At 36.2% G+C, this 12,298-nt stretch overlaps 1 protein-coding gene across 4 annotated transcripts in view; it reads right to left on the bottom strand.

The window, feature by feature from the left end:
* Positions 1-8,157: 8,157 nt before the first annotated feature.
* The window catches only part of nek3 (NIMA related kinase 3), a 30,203-nt gene continuing 26,062 nt past the window's right edge, over positions 8,158-12,298 (bottom strand). For 3 of the 4 annotated variants that reach the window (XM_062060889.1, XM_062060890.1, XM_062060892.1), the window contains exon 13: positions 9,049-9,148. In XM_062060889.1, coding sequence (XP_061916873.1) covers positions 9,064-9,148 — 85 coding nt within the window. In that variant the 3' untranslated portion in view covers positions 9,049-9,063. Of the gene's footprint in view, positions 8,984-9,048; positions 9,149-12,298 lie in introns of those variants that run through there. The other variant, XM_062060891.1, reaches the window with a different exon arrangement.

Raw genomic sequence — 12,298 nt, 5'->3', positions numbered from 1 at the left:
AATGGCCATGTTAGTGCCTTCATGTGTAAATAATATCTGTTGAAGTAGTTTTAATGGTCATGTTAGTGCCTTCATGTGTAAATAATATCTGTTGAAGTCGTTTTAATGGCCATGTTAGTGCCTTCATGTGTAAATAATATCTGTTGAAGTCGTTTTAATGGACATGTTAGTGCCTTCATGTGTAAATAATATCTGTTGAAGTCGTTTTAATGGACATGTTAGTGCCTTCATGTGTAAATAATATCTGTTGAAGTCGTTTTAATGGACATGTTAGTGCCTTCATGTGTAAATCACATCTGTTGAAGTCGTTTTAATGGACATGTTAGTGCCTTCATGTGTAAATAACATCTGTTGAAGTCGTTTTAATGGACATGTTAGTGCCTTCATGTGTAAATAATATCTGTGGAAGTAGTTTTAATGGCCATGTTAGTGCCTTCATGTGTAAATAATATCTGTTGAAGTCGTTTTAATGGCCATGTTAGTGCTTTCATGTGTAAATAATATCTGTTGAAGTAGTTTTAATGGCCATGTTAGTGCCTTCATGTGTAAATAATATCTGTTGAAGTCGTTTTAATGGCCATGTTAGTGCCTTCATGTGTAAATAATATCTGTTGAAGTCGTTTTAATGGACATGTTAGTGCCTTCATGTGTAAATAATATCTGTTGAAGTCGTTTTAATGGACATGTTAGTGCCTTCATGTGTAAATAATATCTGTTGAAGTAGTTTTAATGGCCATGTTAGTGCCTTCATGTGTAAATAATATCTGTTGAAGTAGTTTTAATGGACATGTTAATGCCTTCATGTGTCAATAATATCTGTTGAAGTAGTTTTAATGGTCATGTTAGTGCCTTCATGTGTGAATAATATCTGTTGAAGTCGTTTTAATGGCCATGTTAGTGCCTTCATGTGTAAATAATATCTGTTGAAGTCGTTTTAATGGACATGTTAGTGCCTTCATGTGTAAATAATATCTGTTGAAGTCGTTTTAATGGACATGTTAGTGCCTTCATGTGTAAATAATATCTGTTGAAGTCGTTTTAATGGACATGTTAGTGCCTTCATGTGTAAATCACATCTGTTGAAGTCGTTTTAATGGACATGTTAGTGCCTTCATGTGTAAATAACATCTGTTGAAGTCGTTTTAATGGACATGTTAGTGCCTTCATGTGTAAATAATATCTGTGGAAGTAGTTTTAATGGCCATGTTAGTGCCTTCATGTGTAAATAATATCTGTTGAAGTCGTTTTAATGGCCATGTTAGTGCTTTCATGTGTAAATAATATCTGTTGAAGTAGTTTTAATGGCCATGTTAGTGCCTTCATGTGTAAATAATATCTGTTGAAGTCGTTTTAATGGCCATGTTAGTGCCTTCATGTGTAAATAATATCTGTTGAAGTCGTTTTAATGGACATGTTAGTGCCTTCATGTGTAAATAATATCTGTTGAAGTCGTTTTAATGGACATGTTAGTGCCTTCATGTGTAAATAATATCTGTTGAAGTAGTTTTAATGGCCATGTTAGTGCCTTCATGTGTAAATAATATCTGTTGAAGTAGTTTTAATGGACATGTTAATGCCTTCATGTGTAAATAATATCTGTTGAAGTAGTTTTAATGGACATGTTAGTGCCTTCATGTGTAAATAATATCTGTTGAAGTAGTTTTAATGGACATGTTAATGCCTTCATGTGTAAATAATATCTGTTGAAGTAGTTTTAATGGCCATGTTGGTGCCTTCATGTGTAAATAATATCTGTTGAAGTAGTTTTAATGGCCATGTTGAAGTCGTGCTGACCTTTTGTGTCCCTGTTTGCAAACTACAGGAGTTACTTTCGCTTTCAGCTCTGCTGACTTGCTCTGCCAGGCTGCACTTTCCTATGAAGTCGTTGTTGTGGTTTCCTCTGCGGCCGCGCCTTCTTCCTCTGGGAGCTCCCGCCGGTTGAAACAAAGTGTGAAGGCATGAATCCTCTCTCAGAGCAGACGCCACACAAGGCAGGGTCACCTCAGGTCACACCTGACAAAAGTCGTGTGTCTGACACATCCTGTCAACTTTATTTAGATCCTCTTATTACTGTGTGTGTGTGTGTGTGTGTGTGTGTGTGTGTGTGTGTGTGTGTGTGTGTGTGTGTGTGTGTGTGTGTGTGTGTGTGTGTGTGTGTGTGTGTGTGTGTGTGTGTGTGTGTGTGTGTGTGTGTGTGTGTGTGTGTGTGTGTGTGTGTGTGTGTGTGTGTGTGTGTAATCATAAGACCAAGTGGTGGGCCTGTTGGAAAGGTCCACAGAAGTCATGCATGACATGAAAAAGTCTTATGTACATGAATTAGGAGTCCATGGTCACCTCTGGGCATGTGCAGCCTGCATGCGGACACAGTGCTTACTTATATGGACTCTTACGTGTCCTACAGTATACAATGAAGCACGAGGAAGATTGTGACCCACTTTGTAGTTCTTGGGGGGGCACATTGTCGTAAAATGATGTCATACGTCTGAGAGCTGAAAGTAGGCGTGTCCAACACGGGGCCCCGGGGGGCCACTTGCAGCCTGCAGGTGATTGTTATCTAACGGCCCGCCGCATGGATTTTAAAGAGTATTACAACAAAAAGAGCGCAAACAGGTGAACTGTAACCAGGTAAACAGGTAAACAGGTGAAGTGTAACGAGGTAAACAGGTGAACTGTAACGAGGTGAACAGGTGAACTGTAACGAGGTAAACAGGCAAACAGGTGAACTGTAACGAGGTAAACAGGTGAACTGTAACGAGGTAAACAGGCAAACGGGTGAACTGTAACGAGGTAAACAGGCAAACGGGTGAACTGTAACGAGGTAAACAGGTGAACTGTAACGAGGTAAACAGGTGAACTGTAACGAGGTAAACAGGCAAACAGGTGAACTGTAACGAGGTAAACGGGTGAACTGTAACGAGGTAAACAGGTGAACTGTAACGAGGTAAACAGGCAAACAGGTGAACTGTAACGAGGTAAACAGGTGAACTGTAACAAGGTAAACAGGCAAACGGGTGAACTGTAACGAGGTAAACAGGCAAACGGGTGAACTGTAACGAGGTAAACAGGTGAACTGTAACGAGGTAAACAAGCAAACAGGTGAACTGTAACGAGGTGAACTGTAACAAGGTAAACAGGCAAACGGGTGAACTGTAACGAGGTAAACAGGCAAACGGGTGAACTGTAACGAGGTAAACAGGTGAACTGTAACGAGGTTAACAGGTGAACTGTAACGAGGTAAACAGGCAAACGGGTGAACTGTAACGAGGTAAACAGGTGAACTGTAACGAGGTAAACAGGCAAACAGGTGAACTGTAACGAGGTAAACAGGTGAACTGTAACGAGGTAAACAGGTGAACTGTAACGAGGTAAACAGGCAAACAGGTGAACTGTAACGAGGTAAACAGGCAAACGGGTGAACTGTAACGAGGTAAACAGGTGAACTGTAACGAGGTAAACAGGCAAACAGGTGAACTGTAACGAGGTAAACAGGTGAACTGTAACAAGGTAAACAGGTGAACTGTAACGAGGTAAACAGGCAAACGGGTGAACTGTAACGAGGTAAACAGGTGAACTGTAACGAGGTAAACAGGTGAACTGTAAAAAGAGAAAGTTGCAATGTTGACTGGAATTAAACAGTTTTTTTCTTTGCTCAAATGTATCAACAGATAGAAATTCATGGAGAACACAAATAGTCTAAACTTGTTCTGAGGGCCCAACATGGAACATTGTAGTCTTAGTTTAGTGTGCGTGAAGTCTTGCATCCTTTAAGTTGGCATGTCAAATGTGTGATATCATGTGCGATACAAGCAGTCCTGCAGCGTGTTTACTTGTGTGTGATATCTTGTGCGATACAAGCAGTCCTGCAGCGTGTTTACTTGTTTGTGATATCATGTGCGATACAAGCAGTCCCGTGGCGTGTTTGCTTGTGTGTGATATCATGTGCGATACAAGCTGTCTTGCAGAGTGTTTACTTGTGTGTGATATCCTGTGCGATACAAGCAGTCCTGCAGCGTGTTTACTTGCGTGTGTGATATCGTGTGCGACACAAGCGGTCCTGCAGCGTGTTTACTTGTGTGTGATATCATGTGCGATACAAGCAGTCCCGCGGCGTGTTTGCTTGTGTGTGATATCATGTGCGATGCAAGCTGTCCTGCAGAGTGTTTACTTGCGTGTGATATCATGTGCGATACAAGCGGTCCTGCAGCGTGTTTACTTGTGTGTGATATCATGTGCAATACAAGCAGTCCCGCGGCGTGTTCGCTTGTGTGTGATATCATGTGCGATACAAGCTGCCCTGCGGAGTGTTTACTTGCATGTGATATCATGTGCAATACAAGAAGTCCTGCAGCGTGTTTACTTGCGTGTGTGATATCATGTGCGACACAAGCATTCCTGCAGCGTGTTTACTTGCGTGTGTGATATCATGTGCGACACAAGCGGTCCTGCAGCGTGTTTACTTGTGTGATATCTTGTGCGATATAAGCGGTACTGCAGAGTGTTTACTTGTGTGTGATATCATGTGCGATACAAGCAGTCCCGCGGCGTGTTTGCTTGTGTGTGATATGTCGATACAAGCTGTCCTGCAGAGTGTTTACTTGCGTGTGATATCATGTGCGATACAAGCAGTCCTACATCGTGTTTACTTGTGTGATATCATGTGCGATACAAGCAGTCCTGCCATGTGTTTACTTGTGTGATATCATGTGCGATACAAGCAGTCCTGCAGTGTTTACTTGTGTGTGATACAAGCAGTCTTGCAACGTGTTTACTTGTGTGTGATATCATGTGTGATACAAGCGTTCCTGCAGCGTGTTTACTTGCGTGTGTGTGCTATCATGTGCGATACAAGCAGTCCTGCAGAGTGTTTACTTGCGTGTGATCTCATGTGCGATACAAGTGGTCCTGCAGAGTGTTTACTTGTGTGTGATATGTGCGATACAAGCAGTCCTGTGGTGTGTTTACTTGTGTGTGATAGCATGTGCAATACAAGCGGCCTGTAGAGTGTGTGGGATATCATGTGCGATACAAGCGGTTCTGCAGCGTATTTACTTGTGTGTGATATCATGTGTGATCCATTTGGTGTTTACTTGTGTGTGATATCATGTGCACTTGTGTGTGATATCATGTGCACTTGTGTGTGATATCATGTGTGATACAAGCAGTCCTGTGGCGTTTTTACTTGTGTGTGATATCATGTGCAATACTAGCGGCCTGCACAGTGTTTGTGTGGGATTTCATGTGCGATACAAGCGGTTCTGCACAGTGTTTACTTGTGTGTGATATCATGTGTGATACAAGCTGCCTGCAGAGTGTTTGTGTGGGATTTCATGTGCGATACAAGCAGTTCTGCAGCGTGTTTACTTGTGTGTGATATCATGTGTGTTACAACCAGAGTGTTTACTTGTGTGTGATATCATGTGTGATACAAGCTGCCTGCAGAGTGTTTGTGTGGGATTTCATGTGCGATACAAGCAGTTCTGCAGCGTGTTTACTTGTGTGTGATATCATGTGTGTTACAACCAGAGTGTTTACTTGTGTGTGATATCATGTGTGATACAATCAGAGTGTTTACTTGTGTGTGATATCATGTGTGATACAATCAGAGTGGTTACTTGTGTGTGATATCATGTGTGATACAATCAGAGTGTTTACTTGTGTGATACAATCGGAGTGTTTACTTGTGTGTGATATCATGTGTGATACAATCATAGAGTGTTTACTTGTGTGTGATATCATGTGTGATACAATCAGAGTGTTTACTTGTGATATCATGTGCGATACAAGCAGTCCTGCCATGTGTTTACTTGTGTGATATTATGTGCGATACAAGCAGTCCTGCAGTGTTTACTTGTGTGTGATACAAGCAGTCTTGGAATGTGTTTACTTGTGTGTGATATCATGTGTGATACAAGCAGTCCTGCAGCGTGTTTACTTGTGTGTGATGTCATGTGCGATACAAGCAGTCCTGCAGCATGTTTCCTTGTGTGTGATATCATGTGTGATACATGCAGTCCTGCAGCATGTTTACTTGTGTGTGATATCATGTGTGATACATGCAGTCCTGCAGCATGTTTACTTGTGTGTGATATCATGTGTGATACATGCAGTCCTGCAGCATGTTTACTTGTGTGTGATATCATGTGTGATACATGCAGTCCTGCAGCATGTTTACTTGTGTGTGATATCATGTGTGATACATGCAGTCCTGCAGCATGTTTACTTGTGTGTGATATCATGTGTGATACATGCAGTCCTGCAGCATGTTTACTTGTGTGTGATATCATGTGTGATACATGCAGTCCTGCAGCATGTTTACTTGTGTGTGATATCATGTGCGATGCAAGCGTTCCTGCAGCGTGTTTACTTGCGTGTGATCTCATGTGCGATACAAGCGGTCCTGCAGAGTGTTTACTTGTGTGTGATATGTGCGATACAAGCAGACCTGTGGCGTGTTTACTTGTGTGTGATAGCATGTGCAATACTAGCGACCTGCAGAGTGTGTGGGATATCATGTGTGATACAAGCGGTTCTGCAGCGTGTTTACTTGTGTGTGATATCATGTGTGATCCATTTAGTGTTTACTTGTGTGTGATATCATGTGCACTTGTGTGTGATATCATGTGCGATACAAGCAGTCCTGTGGTGTTTTTACTTGTGTGTGATATCATGTGCAATACTAGCGGCCTGCAGAGTGTTTGTGTGGGATTTCATGTGCGATACAAGCGGTTCTGCACAGTGTTTACTTGTGTGTGATATCATGTGTGATACAAGCTGCCTGCAGAGTGTTTGTGTGGGATTTCATGTGCGATACAAGCAGTTCTGCAGCGTGTTTACTTGTGTGTGATATCATGTGTGTTACAATCAGAGTGTTTACTTGTGTGTGATATCATGTGTGATACAATCAGAGTGTTTACTTGTGTGTGATATCATGTGTGATACAATCAGAGTGTTTACTTGTGTGTAATATCATGTGTGATACAATCAGAGTGTTTACTTTTGTGATACAATCGGAGTGTTTACTTGTGTGTGATATCATGTGTGATACAATCATAGAGTGTTTACTTGTGTGTGATATCATGTGTGATACAATCAGAGTGTTTACTTGTGTGTGATATCATGTGTGATACAATCAGTGTTTACTTGTGTGTGATACAATCAGAGTGTTTACTTGTGTGTGATATCATGTGTGATACAATCAGTGTTTACTTGTGTGTGATATCATGTGTGATACAATCAGAGTGTTTACTTGTGTGATACAATCAGAGTGTTTACTTGTGTGTGATATCATGTGTGATACAATCATAGAGTGTTTACTTGTGTGATACAATCAGAGTGTTTACTTGTGTGTGATACAATCAGAGTGTTTACTTGTGTGATACAATCAGAGTGTTTACTTGTGTGTGACATCATGTGTGATACAATCAGAGTGTTTACTTGTGTGTGATATCATGTGTGATACAATCAGAGTGTTTACTTGTGTGTGATATCATGTGTGATACAATCAGAGTGTTTACTTGTGTGTGATATCATGTGTGATACAATCAGAGTGTTTACTTGTGTGTGATACAATCAGAGTGTTTACTTGTGTGTGATATCATGTGTGATACAATCAGAGTGTTTACTTGTGTGTGATATCATGTGTGATACAATCAGTGTTTACTTGTGTGTGATATCATGTGCGATACAATCAGAGTGTTTACTTGTGTGTGATATCATGTGTGATACAATCATAGAGTGTTTACTTGCGTGATACAATCAGAGTGTTCACTTGTGTGTGATATCATGTGTGATACAATCAGAGTGTTTACTTGTGTGATACAATCAGAGTGTTTACTTGTGTGTGACATCATGTGTGATACAATCAGAGTGTTTACTTGTGTGTGATACAATCAGAGTGTTTACTTGTGTGTGATATCATGTGTGATACAATCAGAGTGTTTACTTGTGTGTGATATCATGTGTGATACAATCAGAGTGTTTACTTGTGTGTGATATCATGTGCGATACAATCAGAGTGTTTACTTGTGCAAAGCAGGACAGACAGTTAACATCTAAATGTCCTCCAATAAACACACAATTTCTTCTATTTTACTAAAGTCATTTACAAAAGGTAAACATGCTAGGCTATAGGCTACTAGCAGCTAGCAAATACACAACAGCTACGCACACAATAGCACACAAGCTAGACATACGTAACAAACGTGTCCGCATCACTTAACTTGCTGCCTCATAAGTTAAAGTTAAAGTAGCAATGATAGTCACACACACACTAGGTGTGGCGAAATTATCCTCTGCATTTGACCCATCACCCTTGATCACCCTCTGGGAGGTGAGGGGAGCAGTGAGCAGCAGCGGTGGCCGCGCCCGGGAATCATTTTTGCTGATTTAACCCCCAATTCCAACCAATAAGTTTAAACTTCATGAACTATTGTGACCACCAGGTGTCATCAAAAAAACCAATTACCGCTTCACTTCAACTTAAAGACAGCACAAGTCCCTTCCAGATGGTTAATAATAGATAGGTTAGTGTTTCTCTTTTCACTTCATCAAACCTTTTCTAACATTCCACACTACTAAATGATTCAAGAATGTATCATCCCTGCTGATATCGCATCAGATCAATGTCCGTATCAGAAGTAAAACAGGTTGCATCGGGACACTTTAATAACAAACGTTCCCAGAAGAGAGTCAGCTGCAAAGGGAGGGACTCGTTTTCTTCACTTCCTGTACTTTAATAGTCACATGTGCCCCCCCAAAAAAGCACCAAATACTACAAAAATGAACATTTGTCCTCCGTATTTATGTATTGTTTCTGCTGGGATCCTTCACCTGCACAAACAAGCACTCTCCACCCGGGTGTTGGTCATGTGACCCGGGTGTTCCACATGTTGCCAACGCAAACTTGGACAGGAAGTGGCGTCACGCTTGCAACATTCCCTCAAGCGCGGCCACCCAGTCGTTGGGAGAGTCCTCCTCAAAGTCCCTGGGGGGGGGGGGGAAGCATGAGGTCATCAGGTCACGTGATCAACCCCCTGATTAGGGACAGCTGCACACTCATGTTGACTAACGTGATGCATGTGACCCCTGCCTTTCAACGCTGCACACACACTGACTGCTCCACCTGCTGGCTGGGGTGAAAACTGCAACACTGAAGTGGCAAATATATTTTCCAGGTTGGCGTTTTTGTACATTAAGGAAATTTAAAAGATGAAAGAATAACAGAAAATAATGTTATTTAATTATAAAGGTTCTATGTTGCATTCAAAGTTTATTGTTAAAATCAAAAATATTTTTTTTATTGAAATATTACATCTTTATTATTATCAAATTACTATTTTATTGTAGTTGTATAAACTTTATTTTCACAACAGTTTTACTTTAAAAGTTTATTCTATAATGCATTCAAAGTTTGTTAAATTAAAAAATAATCTTTTATGAAAATATTACGTCTTTATTCTTATCAAATTCCTATAAAATTTTAGTTATATTATCGTTATTTTCATAAAATTTTTACTTTAAAAGTTGATAATCATTCAAAGTTTGTTCAAATACAAATCATGTTGTATTGAAATACTAAGCCTTTATTATTATCAAATTCCTGTTTTATTTTTGTTATATTATCTTTATTTTTACAATATTTTACTTTAAAACTTTATTCTATAATGCATTCAAAGTTTGTTAAATTCAAAAATTATATTTTATTGAAATATTACGTCTTTAATTTGATCAAATTCCTGTTTTATTTTAGTTATATTATCTTCATTTTCACAATATTTTTCCTTAAAAAGTTTATTCTTTAATCAATTCAAAGTTAGTTAAATTCAAAAATTATATTTCATTGAAATATTACATCTTTATTCTTATCAAATTCCTATTTTATTGTAGTTATATTATTTTTATTTTATCAAATTCCTATTTTATTTTAGTTATCTTTATTTATATAATATTTTTTACTTTAAAACTATTCTATAATGCATTCAAAGTTTCTTAAATTCAAAAATAATCTTTTATGAAAATGTAACGTCTTTATTCTTATCAAATCCCTATTTTATTTTAGTTATATTATCGTTATTTTCATAATATTTTTACTTTAAAAGTTGATAATCATTCAAAGTTTGTTCAAATACAAATCATGTTTTATTGAAATACTACGCCTTTATTATTATCAAATTCCTGTTTTATTTTTGTTATATTATCTTTATTTTTTATAATATTTTCCTTTAAAACTTTATTCTATAATACATTCAAAGTTTGTTAAATTTAAAATTAATATTTCATTGACATATTACGTCTTTAATTTGATCAAATTCCTGTTTTATTTTAGTTATATTATCTTCATTTTCACAATATGTTTCCTTAAAAAGTTTATTCTTTAATCAATTCAAAGTTTGTTAAATTCAAAAATAATATTTTATTGAAATATTACATCTTTATTCTTATCAAATTCCTGTTTTATTGTAGTTATATTATCTTTATTTTTTTATAATATTTTTTTACTTTAAAACTTTATTCTAAAATGCATTCAAAGTTTAATTGAAATATGTCATTCTTATCAAATTCCTATTTTATTTTCGTTATCTTTATTTTTATAATATTTTTTACTTTAAAACTATTCTATAATGCATTCAAAGTTTCTTAAATTCAAAAATAATCTTTTATGAAAATGTAACAACTTTATTCTTATCAAATTCCTATTTTATTTTAGTTATATTATCGTTATTTTCATAATATTTTTACTTTAAAAGTTGATAATCATTCAAAGTTTGTTCAAATAAAAATCATGTTTTATTGAAATACTACGTCTTTATTATTATCAAATTCCTGTTTTATTTTTGTTATATTATCTTTATTTTTTATAATATTTTACTTTAAAACTTTATTCTATAATACATTCAAAGGTTGTTAAATTCAAAAATAATATTTCATTGAAATATTATGTCTTTAATTTGTTCAAATTCCTGTTTTATTTTAGTTATATTAGCTTCATTTTCACAATATTTTTACTTAAAAAGTTTTTTCTTTAATCAATTCAAAGTTTGTTAAATTAAAAAATAATATTTTATTGAAATATTACATCTTTATTCTTATCAAATTCCTACATTTTTTCCTTTTACTGAAGGTTTTTTGTAGAGAATAAATGATGAAAAAAACACTTAATTGAGCGGTTTAAAAGAAGAGAAAACACGAAAAAAATGAAAATTAAATTTTGAAACATAGTTTATCTTCAATTTCGACTCTTTAAAATTCAACCGAAAAAAAGAAGAGAAAAAGTAGCTAATTTGAATCTTTTTGAAAAAATTAAAAACATTTTTTAGGAACATCTTTAGTAATTTTTCCTGATTAAGATTAATTTTAGAATTTTGATGACATGTTTTAAATAGGTTAAAATCCAATCTGCACTTTGTTAGAACATATAACAAATTGGACCAAGCTATATTTCTAACAAAGACAAATCATTATTTCTTCTAGATTTTCCAGAACAAAAATTTTAAAAGAAATTCAAAAGACTTTGAAATAAGATTTAAATTTGATTCTACAGATTTTCTAGATTTGCCAGAATAATTTTTTTGAATTTTAATCATAAGTTTGAAGAAATATTTCACAGATATTCTTTGTCGAAAAAACAGAAACTAAAATGAAGAATTAAATGAAAATGTATTAATTATTCTTTACAATAAAAAAAATACATTTACTTGAACATTGATTTAAATTGTCAGTAAAGAAGAGGAAGGAATTTAAAAGGTAAAAAGGTATATGTGTTTAAAAATCCTAAAATAATTTTTAAGGTTGTATTTTTTCTCTAAAATTGTCTTATTGAAAGTTATAAGAAGCAAAGTAAAAGAAAAGAAATTAATTTATTTAAACAAGTGAAGACCAAGTCTTTAAAATATTTTCTTGGATTTTCAAATTCTATTTGAGTTTTGTCTCTCTTAGAATTAAAAATGTCGAGCAAAGTGAGACCAGCTTGCTAGTAAATAAATAAAATGTAAAAAATAGAGGCAGCTCACTGGTAAGTGCTGCTATTTGAGCTATTTTTAGAACAGGCCAGCGGGCTACTCATCTGGTCCTTACGGGCTACCTGGTGCCCGCGGGCACCGCGTTGGTGACCCCTGGTCTATATATGGCTGCCAAATTAGAGAAGTGTACAATTAGCGGAAAAAGTTAGCATGCCATTGTTAGCATGCTAACAGTTAACAAGTGTCACATATCAAGTTATATGAGTTTGGGGTAAAGATTTGCAAAACTATCAACAACAATTATCAAATAATAATAACAATCAAAATAATTGTTTTAATTT

This window comes from Entelurus aequoreus, linkage group LG10 (genome assembly GCF_033978785.1).
Source record: "Entelurus aequoreus isolate RoL-2023_Sb linkage group LG10, RoL_Eaeq_v1.1, whole genome shotgun sequence".
In the NCBI taxonomy this organism is placed as follows: Eukaryota; Metazoa; Chordata; class Actinopteri; order Syngnathiformes; family Syngnathidae; genus Entelurus; species Entelurus aequoreus.
The sequence above is the reverse complement of the archived record's forward strand: the minus strand, read 5'-3'. Positions and strand labels throughout refer to the sequence as shown.